General features: G+C 42.8%; 1 protein-coding gene across 9 annotated transcripts in view; it reads right to left on the reverse strand.

Moving 5' to 3' along the window:
- PPP4R1 (protein phosphatase 4 regulatory subunit 1) overlaps positions 1-9,248 on the reverse strand; it is a 66,334-nt gene extending 57,086 nt beyond the window's left edge. For 3 of the 9 annotated variants that reach the window (XM_055706248.1, XM_055706247.1, XM_055706244.1), the window contains exons 1-2: positions 9,068-9,247; positions 8,736-8,780 (exon numbers count right to left, since the gene is read on the reverse strand). In XM_055706248.1, the coding sequence (XP_055562223.1) occupies positions 8,736-8,780; positions 9,068-9,074 (52 nt within the window). In that variant the 5' untranslated portion in view covers positions 9,075-9,247. Of the gene's footprint in view, positions 1-8,329; positions 8,409-8,515; positions 8,640-8,735; positions 8,785-9,067 lie in introns of those variants that run through there. The other 6 variants (XM_055706245.1, XM_055706249.1, XM_055706241.1 and 3 more) reach the window with 6 other exon arrangements.
- Between the last annotated feature and the right edge of the window lie 10,734 nt (positions 9,249-19,982).

Consider the following 19,982-nt stretch of genomic DNA (forward strand, 5'->3'; position numbering starts at 1 on the left):
ATGGGGGAGAAGGAGGAGAGAGGCAAGAGCAAGGAAGAAGTTAAGAAGGGGGAAATGCAAAGCAGCTCTGATGCAAAGCTGTGGTGTTAACAGCAAAGCTTACCACATTAGCCCCTATGTAGCACTTACACAGAAGAGCTTGCTAACAGCTTGAAGCCCAGAGCAAACCCATTAAAATAAAGCCTTGGTACAGGCTTGGTGAGGGGAGCATTTAGCAGATGAAAGACAGGCACAGGAATCAAAATCAGCAGCTGTTTACACACCGAACTCATGCAAGTATGGCACAGCGAATTTAAAAACCCGCTAGACTAAACATAACAGACTAAAATAGTATTTTCATTTAGCAAAGGCCTTAAAAAAATATAGTTAGTTATCAAGCATGCCAAAGGAGTTGCATTTCTCATCAAGCATCAAAGGAAACAAGGAGCGATACAAAATTCTCTAAGCAGCAAGGACTGGTACAGCTACAGACAAGTTTGTCTTTTCCAGACATACACAGGCAGCACTGAAAATCCTGATCTGCTGTGAAACAAAAGAAGAGTTCTACTTCATACTGCTCACTAGTCATTTATTTGCACAGCAACAGAATGTACCTTCTACCAGTTAATGGTTTGACCTGCAACAAAAGCTGGTCCAGAGGAAACTGAAACAAAGAGGACGACATCTAAGCTACCAGTTATAACAATCAACAGTTTATATTTTGTTTGCCAGTTTCCTGTTGGGAGCATGTCACACAGATCACCATGGTACTCAAGTTCCCTGCTATTTAGGTCCCTATCTTTTACTCCTTCCAAACAACTGCATGCAATTAAGAATTGTGGAATGAAGCAAAAGTCAGCTAGTGCGAGCAGGGAGCAGGAAGTTCCTCTAAAATACTTTCTCCTCTACAAGTTCCTTACAGTCAGGGAAAAGCATCCACTCTCTCTGCAGAGCACGGTCGCTTGTGGGAGTTTCGATTAACTCCATGACTGACAATTTTGTAGCAGTACAAAGAGAATTCCACTTCCATCCTCAGTCAAGATGTTTTCCCTGGTCCCACCGTGACAGGACACATGCATTCACTGTGCTTGGGGGCATGCTCAAATTCTGCCCCCTAACTGGGCATCTAGTACACACAAAAACATCAAGTTCAAACTACATATGCTTTAACCTTGGGCTAACTGGAAGAGAGAGCATTATGAAGCAAGCAGTTCAAATTCAGACACTGCAAAGGCTTGTGCTAGCTTTGCAACCCTGAGTGACCCCATGAGTTATGACACATCAGCTACTAAACCCAACTGTTTCACTTGATTGAAATGTTGCTCCGCTCTGCAGTTACTTTGACTGGTTCAATCACAGTAACTGAAATACACTTACTTGGGCTAAATGCTGCAGGGAAGGCAAGTTCTATCATTAGTGCATCCATAATCTATAAAACATGGCTTTGCAAAATAAATCACTTTGAACTTCCTAACTGTACTTCTCTCTCCACTTAAACCCCAGACAACACTCTTGAGACAGTCTTGACAGCATTCAAAACTCTTTGTGGGACAGCCTTTGTGTTTCCCAGACGTTCGAAGATGGAAATTCTTTCTGTAACTCTTCGCACTTTTCTTCCTTCTGCAACTCTCTACACCTTTCCTGCCCACGTTCAGCATGAAGTATAAAACTGATCTATGGGAGAAGACTGAGCAGTACAGAATGCAGTGGATTCACTCATGGATTCACTCTTAGAAAAAGTAAGAACAGTCATGGGTGTTAATTTCAGTGTTATTTAAAATACAGTTTTCTCTAACAAAACATATATACAAGCAAACTTGCACAAGCAAGTATCCCTACAGACTAATCAAGCTATTCCTCCTGAAGGCTAGAGAGGAAGGAAAAGGTAGTCTCTCTCCCATTAAAGTATTTGTGAACTGTTCAGGCACTATGGCAACGAGACAAAAAAAAACCCTAAGCAGACTTGTTTTATCAGAGGAAAACACTCCAACAGTCTGCATTTTCGCTCATACAGAATGCCACTTTTATACATTAATATATTTAGCTTTTATGAAAATTTTATCTCAGAATAATGCATATTTATTGTACTATTTGCCTTTCATTTTTCTTTACCTTAAAAATAGTTTAAAAAACCCCACCAAATCAGTACTCTCAACTCTCTCTCTGCTGTTGCAAATGAACACCCTTCACAAACATACCTTGACCTTTTGTTCAACCTATAATATTGGACAGGATTTTAACAGTCTATTGCCAGAAAGAACCGCAGCATCCCTCCCAAACCAAGAAAAATTCACATAAAGTTTTCTTATGCTGTACAGAGAAACCCTAATGTTTTGGGTTCCTTTAGGGGCAGCAGCCCCTGCCTTGCTCTTCCAAAGACAGAATTGTTACTCCAGCTCTCAAAGCAGAAGTTATCCTTTCATCCAGTTCTGCTAGTGTTACAAGTCATCTCTTGCAGCTACTGTTCTTACAATGAAAACTTCCTGCCCACACAGAGGGGAAGTCTTAGCAGCAAAAGACACACACAGGAAAGAAAGGCATTTTATCTTCAACAGCCTGCAGTCTGCCACCTCCACAATAGGTCAGCAGTCAGAAACAACTGCATGAACACACCAAGGCTTTACTCTATCTTAAGCTTAGGATTTTTTAAATTTCCAGCTCCTTCCTCCTTCTGGACTCATTCACTCCAACCTCATTTTGATTTTTTCCTCTGAGTTGGCGAGAAAGGGAAGAGAATACCTGAAGCCCTAGGAGATAAATAAGGAGACAAAGTAAAATTAAAATAATAAAAATAATAAAAAAAAGAGCTGGCAACGTTAATTGAGGATCCTTGTGAGAGACAGGAACATAAAAGTTGGCTGGCGAAAAGCACATTTTCACATCAGAAGTGATCCTACTGGTCTTGGGAAGCTGAAAGCCTAGAAAATTACCTCTTCTTCAATCTTCTGCTAGGTGTAAAGGAGAAAACATGTGCAGCTGCATGAGGAAGTTTCATCAGCCTATACCAAACCAAGCACAATCCTTTCCTCACATAATCTCCTTCTCTAGGATCCTAAAAGGTTGCTCGAGAAAGAGATTGACCATCACCCACCTGAGACCACTAAAATCAAAATTCTACAGGGACACAGCCATCCACCCGAGTCTCCCAGTTTCTATGAGGGTCAATCACCACAATAACAACAAAGAAATTAACTGAAGAGTCAGGAGAATTAAAACCTGATCTCCAGGGGAAACAACAGACTTAACAAGTATGATTCATTAGCATTAAAAAATGGTCATTAGAGTCCCAACAGAACAGAATCTCAAGTCACACCAGAGAACTGACTCTAAGCACTACAGAAAATCTGCCATTAATTTCTGTTATTTTTTGCAACACAGACATTAAAAAGTGCGGACTACTGAAATGCCAACCTGGTAACTCTAACTTGGCACTCTTCAACTAGAGCTAAGACTCTGATGGGACCAAAAGGTCAGTACTGCAGCATGGCATTTGAACATTATGTTGGAAATTTAGCTATACTCAGAGCTGGAATGCAGTCTAAGTGACCCGACTTGCAGTCTATACATAACAACTAAGAGCATAACAAAATTTACTAATTCTTGTTCTGTGGCAAAGAAACAAAGGAATCATAATGCAAAAGCTTCTGATATTACTATGTACAGCTGTGGGAAAGGGAAGGTGAGTTTTAACACACTGAATGAATGTTATGCCCGTATAATTCACTACAAGAAAGTAAGAACTACAACACAGCATCAAGCTGTGCTACCCAAAGTCGAAGAAAATAATTTAATTAAAAGCATTCAACCAACACAAGCTCACTGCTAATACCAGATGATTTGCTAATCACCTGGGAAAGGAATCTATCAACGATAAACCAGCTTTTGATATCTGCAGATGCACAAAGACTATTTTCTTCAGCTCAGCTAAATAACTGGCTCACTCACAGAGAAGCCAGCTGGGAGGAAAGCTTAGAAAGACCTGTCCTCCCTTTCCAATCAATGAAAAAGAACTTGATGCTAGACCAGAGGTATATTAGATCATGGCTACTGTATTTGGTTTTATTTTTAGAACTGTTTAATGCACTAGTGAAATCCAACCAGTAACACTAGATTTGCTAATTGTAAAAACTATCTTGTTAAATTTTACATCTACCATTAAACTCTTATGCTAAAGAAAACAAGTTTACGCATAGGTGTGTATGTATATCTATAAAAACTCATTTAACAGTTCTAAACTAGAACTGTCAAAACTATGCTTAGATATTAAAATACCCTCTTCTGCATTTTTAGTTAAAACATCTGGACACTATGCATACAGAAGAGGGTAACTATCACTCAGCATTTTTCAACATGATTAAAGTCAAAGCTTCAGAATCTGGATCTTAAGCTACATAACCACCAAAGCATGCATATAGTAGCTGGAACTACCAAAAGTCGTATGTAAATGCAGCTGTCAGTTATCAATAATAAACTTTAAAAAAAAAAATGCAAAACAGTATTATAACCAGGTATTAGATCAAAATTTCTTTTCTCTCCTGATTTAAATCACAATTAAAATCCTGGAGTTAAATAAAGCTATCCTTTTTCACAATCTAGATTCTGAAAAATAGAGCCATCTGTAATTAGAATACACATCCTGCACACATCAATGGACAGACTGAAAGAAGTTAGCATCATAGTACATTTGACTGCATCTATCTGTACTGATCAGTTCAATCTTCAGAAAAATCCGGGGCAGAGGGGCAGGACTGTCTAGGAAGAGTCAAAGAGTATTTTATTTATCATCAGCTATATGTAATTCTACAACCCCTCATTTGCTTTTCAACCAGTTTTGTTGCTTATTTTCTTTTCTGTTCTATACTTAGCTTACGCATTTACACTACTGTATTTTGATTTCGTATGCACAAAAAGATTTGAACAAAAGCCAGGTTTTCCCCAACTTCTTTTCATATCCTGTGCAAGATTTATGACAAAAGATCAAGGAAGCCAACAGTCCAAGCAGTGTTTATGGGTAACTGTCCAGCTGACTTTGAACCACTAACTTAATTTTGCCACCTTATAGCAACCAGATAGGATGGGGAGGCTTCTGCTTGCTTCCACTTCAAATTTCCACCCTATTACCGGGGTGGGGTTTTTAGGATGGCGTTGGTTGGGTTTTTTTGCTTTAATGAGTATCACACAAGGATTCTTACGAGGTTTACCTTAACCCAAACGAAATGCAATGATATGTTACTTATTTGAGGGGTTATAGTCAATAACAAAGTTGACTTTCACAATAAGAACTTGCATTTAGGAGTTAATATAAGGTTTATAACCTTCTGCATGTCCAGCAAGGATGCATTCACTGACACACACCCTTTTTTTTTTTTTTTTAACTACTGAACAAGGAAAAGCCACTGGCTGAATATGGGAGAACCAGAATTTCTTTATCACAGCCTTTGGCACCAGAAGCTACCTCTACAGAAGCAAAATATTAGCTAAAATTAAAGCACTGAAACGCCACATGCCAAACTATGTAACTACTTAAAGCAATCATCTGTGTAATGCACCATCAGGTATAAAGTATGCATTCACCTGAAAAAGAAAAAAAAAAAAAATAAATCTGAGCTTTCCAGTGGTAACCAAGCAACCAAGAGCAGAAAATGTGAAGCTTTCAAAATAGAAGTGCAAACCAAAGCTGAAATTAATTATTTAAAAGTCAATCCAGCTGGTTTATCAACCACTCTCTAAAAGCCTTTCTTATAAAAGCTCCTGTTTAATCTCTGACCTCTTAAGCAAATAAACAAAAGACAATTTTTAAAAAGATGCCTTCCACAGCATATATTCTATTGCTCCCCCAGCACTCCAAAAGCAAATTTACTACTCTGCTCAAATCTAGGAATTTTCATTTAACCTAAATATTTATCAAGCTCTCTTTATGAAAATGTAAACTTCCTTTTACAAGAAACTATCAAAACCATACTCCAAAGATACAATAATTTACTGGTTTATGTTTCGGGTTAATTAGCATCCAATGAGTTGGCACAATAAATGAGGGGAAGCACAAATTGTACATTTTTACAAGTCGTTGTTTAAACTCCAACTTCCCAGTAAAATACTTGATTCCAGAGACCTTAAAGACAAAGATCGTAAACCAGCCTGTTCTTAACTCTGCATATCCAAGAAGATACACAGATGCTTGCATCATTACTTTTAGCAGCAACTGTGCATTGTTTTCTGCTCAGCTCCAGGACCTTCTCCTAGTGCTTTAGATTAAGACTAATAAAAGGTATCTCTTGGTCACCTTAAAGATTCTTTAATTTTCTTTTATACTTTTATTGCGTTAAAAATCAGTGAATCACATTGTAGATTCTCATTATCAAAAAAAAACCCAATGTTGTGATTCAGAATCAAACCTAGACTCACTGAGGAGCTACAAAGGAATGCCTAATCTAGTAAAATGTCCTAAACCATATGCCTAATTAGAGACGCAGCTTCAGATGTCCAATCCAGATCTTTACACAGGTACCTAGTCTCAATCACTCCCTGTTTCTCCAGTGTACCTCACTGATGTTCTGCTATTGCTTGATACCAGCTCAATTAAAAGCCCAAAGATTTATTGAAAACTATATAGCTGTCTTTCAAAAATAGTCAATCCATTGATCCCATCTCAGTCTTTTCATATAATTAACAATATTTCACATTTACCTACGTGTCTGCTCCTAATTACACTAACCAGGACTACAAGTATGCCCGTATGTCTTTTTCCTTGTTTGTCTTTAACTATAGCTTAGCACATGTAATAGCAAGACCGCAGCTGGCAGAATCACACATGCATAAAAGCTGCCAGCGCTTCCAGTTTTCTCGCAATTGCGTTCTCCTACTTCAGGAATACACCTCTAAAACAGTGTCTAACTCCACTACTCGAAAGAACAGGAAATATTTCAGCTATTTACAACAGAGAGGTACTGTAGGGTGGGGTTCAGACAAAAATTGCAGCTTTGTGTCTGTCTTTTTTTTTTCATTGTCAGTTTCATATGTGCAACCATGAAATGTAATCCCCAATAACACATCAATTGGGAATGCTTTCATAAATTATATAAGACCTGTTTCATGGGTACAAAACATGGTTATTTCAAAGAAATACCACCGCACAATAAACAGTCTTTCTTTTGACTAGCATGTACAGCCTCCCTGGTCTGTATTATTTTTCTCTAGCTCACGGCCATCTCACAAGAAAATCATATACAATTTAGAACCATAAAAGACATCATGTGACTGAACTATGTCCAGACAGCACACATTCATTCACACAGCTTCCTGTTTTTTTCTCTTAACAGAATATGCATAAGTATTGAGCTATTCGCTTTCATCTGCTTCCATCAAAACCTCAGTAATTTTTAATGAGCTTTCAAATTTTTAGATTTCTATGGCTCCCACCTTCAGGATGCTCTCATCTGGACTGAGTCATACCTCCATGCATGTATTATTTTTTCATCTTTAAACACAAGACCATAACATTCAAACCACCACCAGGAGCCCACAGGTTCACAATCACCTCTCTAATGACTACACGCAATTTCTTACTTCAACGCCTCTCTTACAGTCAACGAAAATCATAATCTTAAGTGGAAATTTAAAGAACACACTTTTATTTTTCAGTGTGTCACTTCTGAAGTCCTCCTCCTGTAACCACACAAAGTTTCCAAGCGGCTATGCTATCGATGTGGATTTCAAGCCATCAGAATTAAAAAAAAGCAAGCCTTACAGCTTGCTCCCCCTTTGTGCAAGGCAACACACAATAAGGGCCTTTTAAACGTCAGATGTCAAAACTGAAAAAGAAGATGCAGCAGTTCAATTCTGAAAAGTTAAACCAACCCTCCTCTAAAAACGTAAGCCATGCACGGGAAGGTTTCCCTCCCGCGACCCCCCCCGCGGCGAGCGGGCGGCCGTGCAGCACGGCACACCTCCGGCACCGGCCGGGCTCCGCACCCCGCCGCACCGCCTGCCTCACCAGCTGCCTCCGCCTCCATTTTCACTTCCAGCCCCAAATTTATCCTCCTCTGCTTCCAAGAAGCTCCCTCGGTACCGACATCGCCAGCAGACACCTCCTCACCTGAGTAACATCTACCTGTCTGCCCAGCCGCGCTGCGTACCCCTGAGTTAGGCATTTTGTACCTGAACCACATTCTGTGATTTGCACCGCGACGTGAACTCTTTTCCACACATCTCTCCAGCGGGGTCAGGAAGCGGGGCCGGGGGGGGGGGGGGGGGGAGGGGGAAGGATACCACACACACACACACACACACACACACACAATATATATATATAAAACAACCACCGTAGATATAAAAGGAACGAACAACCCACACGCTGCAGCCTCCGGCGCCGCAGGATTCTCCTCCCCGGAGGCGTCCCCCCCTGCCCAGGCCATGCGGGGACGACGCCCCTCGGCGGCCCGCAGGCTGCCACACCTCCCGGCGGGGCTGCCTCCTTCCCGCCCGCCCTCGGTGGCCGTTAACGGAAGCCCCGCGCGCTGCCCGCCGGACAACGCACCCCGCTGCGCGCCGCCGCTGCCCCGCGGGAAAGCCCGGCGGGAACCGGCCTGCCCCACGCGCGTCCGCGACCGTGTCATGGGCACGGGGAAGCGCGGGGCACGGCCGCCTCCTCCCCCCACCGCGCCGCCGCCTCCCACAATGCACCGTGGGCGCTCCCCGCTGAAGCCACTTCCTCGCCCGACAGCCGCCCCGCGCCGCCGGCCCCCGGCCCCACTCACATGCGTCGATCTCCTCCTGCAGGTCCTCCTGGAGCAGCGACAGATCTGCGGGAGATACACCATGTGCCAAGGCGCCCGGCCCGCCGCGCCCCCGCCACGCGTGACCCGGCCCGCCCGCGGGGCCGCCCCCCGCCGCCGCTGACGGGCTCCGCAGGCTGCGCCCCGGCGCCCTCCCCGGCCTGACCCCACCCCCGCGGCCCCCGCGCTCCGAGCCGGACAGCAGCGGGAAGCGCTTCCGAAGCCGGGGCGGGGGAGCCGGGGGGGGGGGGGGAGGGCTGGCGCCTCACCGGGGAGGCGGCGTGTGCGGAAAGGGGGAGGGGGGCGCTACCTACCCGCCATCTTGCTGCAGCCCCCGCGGGGCGCCCGCCTACATTTACCCGGCGGCCGAGCGAGGCAGGGGGCGGCGGGAGCGGGCAGGCCCGGCGCGGTCCAGGCCCCGGGCCCGGCGGCGTCTCCCCGCGTCCCCGGGAGAGTCGCGCAGGGAGGGAGGAGGGAGCGGGCGGGCGGAGGAAGGCGGGAGGAGGGGTCTGGGCCGGACACGCTGCCCCCGCCTCCGCCCGGCGGAGCCGCGCTCGCTCGCACAGGCGGCCGCGCCTCCCCGCCCCTCGCTCTGACTCACGGCCGGAGCGGCGCGGCGCGGCACGGCACGGCCTGCGGGCGGCGAAGCCGGCGACCGGCGGGGCACGGCACAGCACGGCCCGCTCACCTGGGCTCGCCCCCAGCCCCAGCCGGCCTCCCGGGGCTCGGCTGGGTTCCTCCTGCCGCCCGCCGAGGGGCGGGCAGGGCGGCGGGCTGAGGCGTTGCCCCACGGCGCTCCCGGTGCGGCGGGGCCGGCCGGAGGGAAGGGCTCGCGCCGCGTGGCGCCGCTTCCAGGGGAGAGGGTCTGGGCGAGTCAGCGGGGCCGCAAAGTCCCTGCTTCGGGCCTTGCGGGGTCGCCCGAGGAGAAGGGACCCCTGCGAGGTGGCCCTGCCACCGGCACCCTGCGACCTGCCGGCTTCCAGCGGCCGAGAAGCTCTGGCTGAAAAACACGGGCTGTGCTCGGCTCGGCCGCCTGCCTTCTGACTTCTAAAAATACACGATTTAGTTGAACGTATGTGCAAAAGCATCTATCGTTTTCTGCTTTTGTTGGCTTTACCTTATGGTCAGTGCTGATAGTTGTTGTCATCTTAAATAGGTTTTCCACTGTAAATTAGAAGATGAAGTGCTGGGTAAAAAGGATGCTCTAATTAGTTGATACCCAGAGCACTGGGTAAAGGAAAGGAACATTACTGGTACTGGTGCTACCTGGGAGTCTTATCCGAGCCTTCCACAGCCTTATTTTTATGTCAGTAATGAAGTTGTTAATACTCTGGAAAACAAAATAAGTTGGCTTTGTTCAGTTTTTCAGAAAAGGATGCAATTTCAGTAGTTCTGTTTTAACTGAATGTTTGACAGAATGTCTTGTAAGCTGCTCTTTAACATCTTAAAGGTTTTTTTTATTTTGTAAGTTGGACAAGGAGTAAATCTCTGTAGTCATTCTCTTTGCTATAGAGGCTGAAAACGTGTAATCTTTTAAAATGCATCTATCCTTTTCCTTACAATCCTATAGGACAAGCTGAGTCCTGTTTCATGCCCATTCAATCTTCAGACAAGTCACTAGGGCCAACTGGATACTGATTACCCAACACTTGCTTTTATTCAGATATATAACCTCAAAATTGGAGTAAATCAAGTAAATTCACCATGACTAAGTTATATGAACCATGCTGTTCTCTGCCAGTGTAATTTAAGAGGCGATTCAGGGGAAATACTTGACATCACAAATCACTGGCAATGCTGGATGTACTAGAACAGAAAAGTAAAGTGTACTTGAAGATCCCATTTTTATTATCTCTGTTGCTGCAAGTTATTTCCAGGAAGTTTTTTTCTCGTCTCCTCTCTGCATCCTTCACCACAATTGAGGCCCAGTTTTGCTTCCTCTGAATTCAGTAACAGCTTAAAATGTGGTGTGTTTTGTTCCACTGAAAGAATCGAGAGGTTTGGTTCCTTTTTCCAACTATACAAAGAGGCAGTAATGCACACTGACTATAGGTTACTGTGGTCTGAGACCATCAAAGCTACCTTGACCATTATTATTGTCATCAGAATGAGAAATGGAACTTAGTGAGATACATCTATGACAATTGGGTTTATAATTTGGAATGCACCAGAATTACTGCTCTTAAAAGTGTAATAATAGTGTTAATTATCATCAGTTAAGGATTGCCCCACATGTAATGGTCTCTGAAGTGTTTTGTTTTGTATTTCTATGTACATATTTGTTTAAAGAAAGGAAGTACAATTTATGCAATAAAGCAAGTTAAAATGATTGGATAAGATTATACTTAATTATACATAAATGAATTTTGGATCTTCCTATGTGCATGTGCTCTTCTTAAGTGGTGGTTAGTTCTTTCTCTGTAGGCAGGACTGTGTTGTATTTAAATAGCACAGATAACAAGGATCAGTGTGATTTAGCCTTGCAAGACAAATTATAATTGTTCATGAACTGCAATTTTTTTTGCTATGTATTACCCATAGAACATCAGACTCTTCGTCAGGCGCAGCTGGTCCTAGCAATATTGCTAGCAGCCATCAGGAATGGTCTCTTCCTTTATGAGTAGAAACTCTGCGGCAAAACCTTTGGCTTATACAGTGATACACACATGGAGAGGGGAAAATAATTTTAAAAAAATGTGTAATTGTTTGGCTTCATGCTAACACACAACGCGAAATCCCACGTAATGTATAAGTAACCAGGTATTTCTACACTTCTAGGCTTCAGTGAATCCCCAGGTACTGATTAAGGGCCTGATTCAAAGTTGAAGTTGATGGTAAGATTCCCTGCCACTGGTCACATGCAAGGCAGACAGAGACCCTGTAAGTGTACAACAGACACTGACTCTTTCAGACAGCATGATAAACTGCCATTCTAAAATAACATACCTAATTATCCAACAAGACGTGTTAAGGAGCAAGTAATATAGCACCTGCTAAAAAATTCTAGCACATTTTGTACTGGAGTTCTCATTGTCAGTTTGAGTACCCTTACAGGTGCTGGAAAGTAAAAAAAGCTAAGAAATAAACTCAACGTTCGCACACGCTATCCCATGGAAAAACACGCTACAAAGGGTGGAAGCCAAGGCTATGGATGGAAGGATACAAATGGAAGGCTCTTTGGCAAGATCCTTTGCCTGTGATAGAAGACACGTGTATTGCTATCTATGTGATGTATCTCAAAAAAAGTCCACAGCAATCAGCAAGACATTACAGTATTTACATAAATTACTACATAAATCCTTTCAAACCTACACAAGTGACCAAGTTAGACACAAGATACACAACATCCATCTAGACATATCTGCAACATGTTATTCTGTAGTTGGATTAGTAACATTTCTTCAGTCAAAACTGCTGCAGGTGTAAAGGCCTCAGGCTCAAAACCCTGTAGCCCCAAGAATTCACGCTTATCACTATATTATTATCTAGCATATTATTATCTATTTTCTTTCATTTGCTGTGAAGAAGCAAGTCTGATCAGATAACAATGCTAGCTTTCAATGTCTGCATATTAACTAGCTTTGCATTTCTCACAGGCTACCCTTCGTGTGTGGAAGGAGCTTCCCGTAAGTACCTATGCAGCCATCTTGCTACCCTCCTTCAGATTCCTCTTCAAAACTCCCTTTTCCTGTAAAGCCTACCAAAAATGTGCTGGGGTTAGACTGCTGGTGCACCAAGGCAACTACTTATCCTCTTGAGTTATCCTGAGTCATAGTTTTCTTGTCCACCCCCAGGATTTTGTCTGCACGCATATGCTGTGCTTTATGGCTAAACTATACACTGTTTACTTCTTAGACCACCTTTTTGTTCTTTATAGAGTGCTTAACCAAAATTGGCCCATTACTAAACACACAGATTAAGATACATATACACACACATAAGCACAGGAGTACCTATAATACCTATGGATGCAGGTGAAAACCTGATGGCTGAAGCCTGGGGCACAGTCAATTTGCATCTGAAAATACAGTAAAGCCTTTCTGCTAAAAAAGAGGTGTTAGTCATAAAACTTGTCTCCTTTCCCTTTTCCTTCCTTCTCTCCTTCCCTTCCCTAGTCGTGTTCTTTTTTTTCCCCTCCAATAAAAATACTGGAGGGTTTTTTTTGATACATACCTTGTGGTTGTGAAAGTTTTTGACAGTGCGCTAGTCATATTTGTTTAGCTTTCCATGTTTCCTGAGTAAAAGCTTGAGCTGGTGAGTACCTGCAAACCTTAATATCAGAGTCCAGCTGCCACTGCTCCCAGTGAAGGCCTCACAGAAGAATCATAAACACATTAGTATGCCAACCATGAATAACTTAACACCTAAATTTGCTGACAAAGAGCTTGGTTAATACAAAATTAAGTTTGCCTTGTGGGTTCCTTATGTCATTCCAGGACAGCAAAAAATTCAGCAGCAAGCTCAAGTGATGCTCAGACCCCTGAAAACTAGGACATATCCACCTGACGTACACCCCGGTGCAACATTAAGGCTACACCGAGGGCTCACAATAGCTCTTGGAATTAATTTGCAAACAAATCTATAGCACCAATGGCATGAAGATGGTAGCTGTGTGGGCAAACAGAAGAGAGGCATGTAAATCTGGAGACAAGTCTTGCAATTAATACCACTACCGGTGGTGACATCCCCAACTCCTTTGGCTATAGACACTGCATGAGAGTGGTCTGTGATCTTTACAGTGGGCAAATGAAAGTTTCTGTATCTGATTCTGTAGGTGCTCAAGCTCACTGTGAAAAAGGTCAAAGAATTAATGTATCAGAGCTGTTTTGGGGAGCTGCATCTCAGTGTTTGACTGCAGCATTTGTACAGGATTCCCTGTTAAGTAGCACTGGTCCGGACACAAGTTTTCCTTTAAGAGATGATCTGCTTCAGGAATCATGTGTATGCTACCGGAAGACTGAGTCACTGATCAAACAAGGCAAAGTTCAGGTCGTACCAATGTACCTTAGCTCTGGATTTCCTGGTTCTCAGAGGTTTGTGGCTCACCAACATACTGGAAAGAAATAAGACTGGGCAATCAGGAACTGAATCTTTTCCTCACTGAACTGCCAGTTTAATTTATTTCTTTATTTTGAGCAAGGAGAAAAAAAAATCCAAATTTTAACTACTTCAAGAAATTACAGCAACTACATAGAAGTGTAGCTGGGATACTATTGTAGTAGATACTGATATCCCCCAACCCTTCATCCTAGATCTCCAAACAATTTTGAAAGGAAGTAAATATCATTATTCTCATCTTACAGGTAAAGAAACAGAGAACAAAAGAAGAAAATGTGCCTGATATTGCTCGAGGCCTGAGATGAAAAACAGTGAATAAAATAAAGCACACCCAAAAAATCTGTGCTATTTTTTGCTATCTGATGCCATTGCATATATGACAGGTAGTAATCTAATGCGTGGTTCCTAATGTGCCAGCTCCGAGTCGTATGCCAGGCCAGACCCTGCCTCCCTGTTAGACCTGTACTTGAGTCAGCCGGGCTTTCCAGCCTTTCCTCAGCCCACGCAGTCTCCCTTCCCCACCCAACCGGTCCCTACCTGGCAATACCTAACCTGATTTTCAGATTAATATATTTGCATTTATTCACTCCTCCATTTCCTGGTCTACTGAGTTTAAATTTGCATCTCTCTAGGTCTGCTGAGATACTGGCACATACAATCAGCTTTCACAAGAAGAGTGTGAGCTGACTGTATGTGCTCACGCCCTGAATCAGAGGGCTCGCATCTTCTGAATCAGAGATGAGCTATTCAGATCCCAGAACATATCTCAGAGGGACAAATGGGACTGAATTACCATTACCACCAAACCTGCTTTTCCTTTTGGTGGTTGTCCTCCAACATCACTTTCACATCCTTCCAACTGGTCCCTTCCTAAGATCCTTTCTCTTCTTACTACAGCACCAGCTCTCCCCACCCTCTTGCCCCTCCATCCCAAATTCCTTGCAGCAAGCTGCTGTGTACCTCACTTCTAGTTCTGTTTTCATTGATAGTTTTTGAACCTTCTTACTGTTTTCATATACTCACATTGCATTTTTTTCCAAAGTAAAATAGAAACAAACCCCAAATCCTGGCAGAAGTGGAGCCTGGCAACCTGTCTGCGGACCTTTTTAAGATTTGAACTGGGCTTATGTCAGATCCAAGAGTAACACTGTTTCACAACCCGTGTGGATACTGGCTGGCTGGAAGTCGCCTTGGCCACCCTATTCAGCCAGCAGCAGTGTAATCCATTTAGTCAGGGAGAAATGGGTATGTGCCCATGCAGGCAGCCATGCTCTATTTTGCTGATCTGAAGGGTAGTAAGGTGCCAGTGGGATGCCTGTCAGGAGAATGATTGCTTTAGGACATGGCTTGTTATCCCAGTCTGTGTGATTGCTAGGACATGTCAATCCTAAAAAATGTGAGGGGTGGAGATGTCAAGGGGTTACATCCTAAGAACTCTTTGTTTAGATAACCCTGGCTCTTGTAGGAAGCACACTGAATTTCGGGGTCAGTTACACACGTGTATTTTAGACCTTTGGAGGAGTTAGTCTTTAGATGTGCGTATTTGTACAGTCTTTTGAGGGCAGATGTGAGCTCATTCTGCTTGTGCTCCAACTCAAATCAATAGCTGTGTAATTACAGTTCACGTAGCACTGAGCCCAGACAGATGTATGGACAGGCAGTGGCACAACATTTGGAAATCAGTCAAATATATCCAAGATATAGCAGAGGTCTGTTCATTAAAGAAGTAATTGAAACTGAAGTTATTCTTCTAAAAGTGGAAGCTGAGAATATTCTAAAAGACTCAATATCTATCTTATTTACAGTGTTAGAAAATGATCTGCAGACTATGAGCAAGGATTGTATAGCAGAGGGAAAAACCATCAAAAAGCCACCCAAAATAAGAGGACAACTGAATGATGGTTCTTGATATGTGCCAGTTCCTACACAAAACTTTTCAGCTATTGAACTGGGAGGGAATCCAAAGAACAAAGTGTTTTATTTGAAACCAATGTACACAAAACTAGATGGGAGAAAAATAAACATAAAACCCCATGTATAATCTCTGCAGAAGATGGTGATACAGTATGAGTTATGAAATCCGACAATATACAGGGCCAGATGGTTTGTAATAGCAAGCACCAAAAGTTTAAAGAGCCGTCTGGTCCAAAAATAGTCCCTTTGTATAATTAAATTACCTAGGATGTGAAAGGGACATTATGGTCCTAAAGCAACTCCTGGCTAGGCTCATTTCTCAATAATTTCCAAATTAGCTTTTCTCACTTGACATATAAATGACCATTTCCTATTTTTCTTACTATCATATAGGGCCTGAACCACTGGATGCCTGGTTGTGATACAAATGTAAGCTGTAGTATTTTTTAACTGTGGGAACAGTTAAAGAGTGTCAGGTATATTAAGAAGCTTTAGATTACTGCACTTAAACTTCTTCTTGGATCCAGGCACAGGCAACATTTCAGGGTCAAAGGTTTTTGTTTAAAATGAGATTTAATGTACGTAGACCATAGCATTGCCAATAATATCTTGAACTGGGTGTGTTTTATTGGGTGATTCATAAAGAAAGTCAGACAAAGTATGCACAGTGGTATTGGAATGTGGGTGGGATCAAAGTAATGATTTAGTGGAATATGTTTTTCAAGCACAGCATACAGGAAATCTTTCTGAATAAAGATGGATTTACCCCATGAGAACCTCAGTATATTTCCAAGTGTTATTTATTCCAGTGAAACCCAGTGAAAATATCAAAGTAAAACAAGAAACCTCATCGTTCACCTTCATATTCCATTGGCAATGAGACTACAGGCAGACTTGTTGGGAGTAAAGGGCAGGAAAATGAATAAAATTAATAAAAATAACATTTATTTAAAGGGACACTGTCTGCAGTTCCAAAATAGAAGAAATGTCTATCTATTCTCTAACAGGGTAGCTGCAACATTTTTATTTAAATACAGTTTTGCTATTAAGTGAGGATCCATAAGCCCACTGAGATGGGTTTGTTGAGGCTGCACATTTGCATGCATATACCTCACTCCATCTGCACTCTTCCTGTTCACATCTCTTTCCAGGCAGCATTTTGAAAACCACAGAGCTGATTTTGTTTCTGAGACTAAGGAGCCACTCATACGGAAAGCAAGGAGCTCTAACACTGGGAAACTGAGTCCTGCTTAGGGGGTTTCGTATTGGTATGAGTGATAATGTTGTCCTGAGTTCAATTATTAAAAAGCAAGCTGTTACATTTATAAAACTTCTGTTTAATTATATTATGTTTAATTACTTTTTGGCTCCTGATCAAGAATTATGTCTTGCTTTTTTTATACTGCTTGCTAAAGAGTAAGAACAGAGTAGTCTGCCCTTATCCCTGCTTTCTCCACTTTGATGCACTCATAGGGCATAACCACCTTGGAAGCCCAGCCAAGTTGAGGGATGCTGTGGTGGGATCAGCAGAACACCTCTGCTTTTGTGCAGACCCAGAGGATGGTACAGCACGCGTCATACCATGCAGTGTACATGTGCTGTATGTCAGGGAGCCAGAGGAGACAGGCTTTCTCATTGCTTTAACAGTCCCAGTGCCTTTTTTCAGTGCCTCAGTATGATTCAGTGGCTAAATGATGTTATGATAGTGGTAATCCTAACTGATTCCTTGGCATAATCCATGCATTTGTGAGGTAGGACAGCTCACTGGAGTAAGAGGAAAACTAGCCAGAGGAAGGCTGCAGATACCCTGTCTCATGAGGAAGAGTTTTATGGAGGAGAGGGAGCTTGCAAGACTCACGTTCCCAACAAGACAGGAGCAGAATGGGACAAGGCAAACTCTCCTACTAACAGGAGCTAAAAGAAAGGTTGGCTCTGCCCCCAGTGCTGGAAAGGGTTCGGTATAGGAAGCAGTGTAGATGCAATGTTTTCGGAGGGCTTTCTACCTTTGACTTGGAAAAGCAGTCTGCTGTTTTTCAAGACCTTTGTATAGAGAATTAATATTCCACAGATGCTATTTAGTTCTCAATATTTCCTATCAACTGTGGCTTTTTAAGGGTATGAATGCTATTAACCTGTGGTTAATGGATCAGCTTTAAATAACATATTACATCCTTTCACTCAAACGTCCATTAAGATTTAAATTAGATTAAATATACAGGGAAGATTCTGGTTTGTAATTTTTCTCGGCAAGAAACAGATGAAATAGAAGGCTGTGCTTGCTGCGGTATCCTTCACCTACCCATTAAAAGTTAATCTGTACAGTCCTCAAAATTGTCAGGAAGCAGAACTTCAGGATATTAGGAACCTGAAAACAAAGGAAAGGTTATTTCTCTTGAAAAGCTATAGTTTATATGCATTAATTATCTCATGATACCTTTTGGTAAGCAAACAGAAAAGCATGCAGCGTACAGCATGCCAGCGCAAGTTAGAGGAGAGGCAGAAAATTTGGCTTATCTTGAAAAAACAAGTTGTTAGAGCAATTTTATTTCTTTGATCCAGAGACAGAGCTTTCATAAAGATAGAGCTGGAAGCAGCATGTCTTGCTTTAAGACAGGCTCTGTGTGTGCTTATGCTCAAAAATCTCTGCATCCTTTTCTCTTCCACATTTAGCTCCTTAGTTGCCACTAGCACAGCATATGCATGTTGAGCCTGATTACTTGCCTAATTGACCTCTTCCCTTGGGCTGGACAAACTAACCAACCAGCCCTCAGTTTGAGCTTATGTTCTGACCAGTCCAAGAATAGGTGTAGAACAGGTGACCCCTCAAAGGGGTGCTTACGTCCTTGCTCATGTGTTAGAGCAAGTAAAATGTGAGCTTGCTATTGCTATGGGGTAACACACCCAGGTAGTGCTGCGTTTGCATAGAAGTCTTTGAACCCACATAGTGTCATTTACCTCCCCTTCCTGCAGGACAGAGCCAGCCAGGAGCTCAATTTTTCTGCATCCTCTGTGCAAATCATTTGGGACCCAGCTCCCCAAATCCTCTGTTTCCAGAGCTCTGATTTCCTTACTTTCCAGGTTGCTGTTCGCTCTGCAGCCACAAGCAAGCGCTATGACCTACATCACCCAGGTGCCCAAGTGCTCCCATCCTCTGTGGAGGAGCCAAAGGGGATACTCCCACCCAGGTGCAGTTCATCTGAGCTTTTTTTGGAAGAGGGATTACAGTCAAGACACATGCCCAGACGTTCAGTGAACAATAGTAGCTCGAATAAAGTGCAAATTTGTCACGGGTTAAGCTCCTCCTTTGCTAATGACTGCATGAACACCTGGACCAGGGGGCTGGGGACCACATCTCCATTCTGGCCACCTGTCTTACTGAAAGGATTTATTTGGCTTCAGCAGGACTATGTCAAACTTAGACTTCAACCAAGAGCTGAAGAGTTCAGCTAAGAGATTTTTTTTTAATATGCCCTAACACCAAAATGAGACTTCTGACTCTTTCTGAGTTTTGACTGAACGATATTTTGTCTCTGTCATAAATATTTTCTAATCCATTTTATCACCCTCCTGATATCATTAGAAAGATTATGACTGTGGTAGCTTCTCTCTAAGGTTGTCCTGCAGATAGATCTTCACTTTGCTGACTCCATCACTGCAGATAACTAGTGCCAGTTCTCTTTATACCTTCACAACTGACCTTTCCAATAATTGCTTTATTATTTTAATTCTCATCAGTTCTTAAAACTTTTCTAGCTGTGAAGGTGAGAGATGTGATTTCCTGATCTGGGTGCCACTTGGTGAAGATATGTCTGTGTACCCTTAGAATGCAAGCTTAGTATAGAACTTTGCTTGGCATTTAACTGCCCTGAAAAATAACATTTAGAGCCTCTTCAGACACTGCAGGACCTTTGGACCTGATCCACGCATCACTGTTCAATCACCTTTAACGAAACCACAAAAAAATGATTGAAGGGGAGGGTAAAAAACCTGGACTGATAAAATATGCTGCATTGTGCATATTTCCAATTTCTGCTCTTCACGTTAGTCTCTTAGTTATGTCTGGGTAATCAGCATCTTTTGGTACAGTCAAGGCCCTGAGAAGTCATCGCTTATTTGAAGAGACTACTATATCATTACTCCTCATTAGAAAAACAAAGCTGTTGATCAAGTAGTGCATTCTTTTCCTCCTTGTAAAATATTTTATTACTAAATATTCAAAACCCTACAAAACAAAACATACAGTCTTCTCATTTATTT

The sequence above is a fragment of the Falco cherrug genome, chromosome 3, assembly GCF_023634085.1.
Source record: "Falco cherrug isolate bFalChe1 chromosome 3, bFalChe1.pri, whole genome shotgun sequence".
Lineage (NCBI taxonomy): Eukaryota > Metazoa > Chordata > Aves > Falconiformes > Falconidae > Falco > Falco cherrug.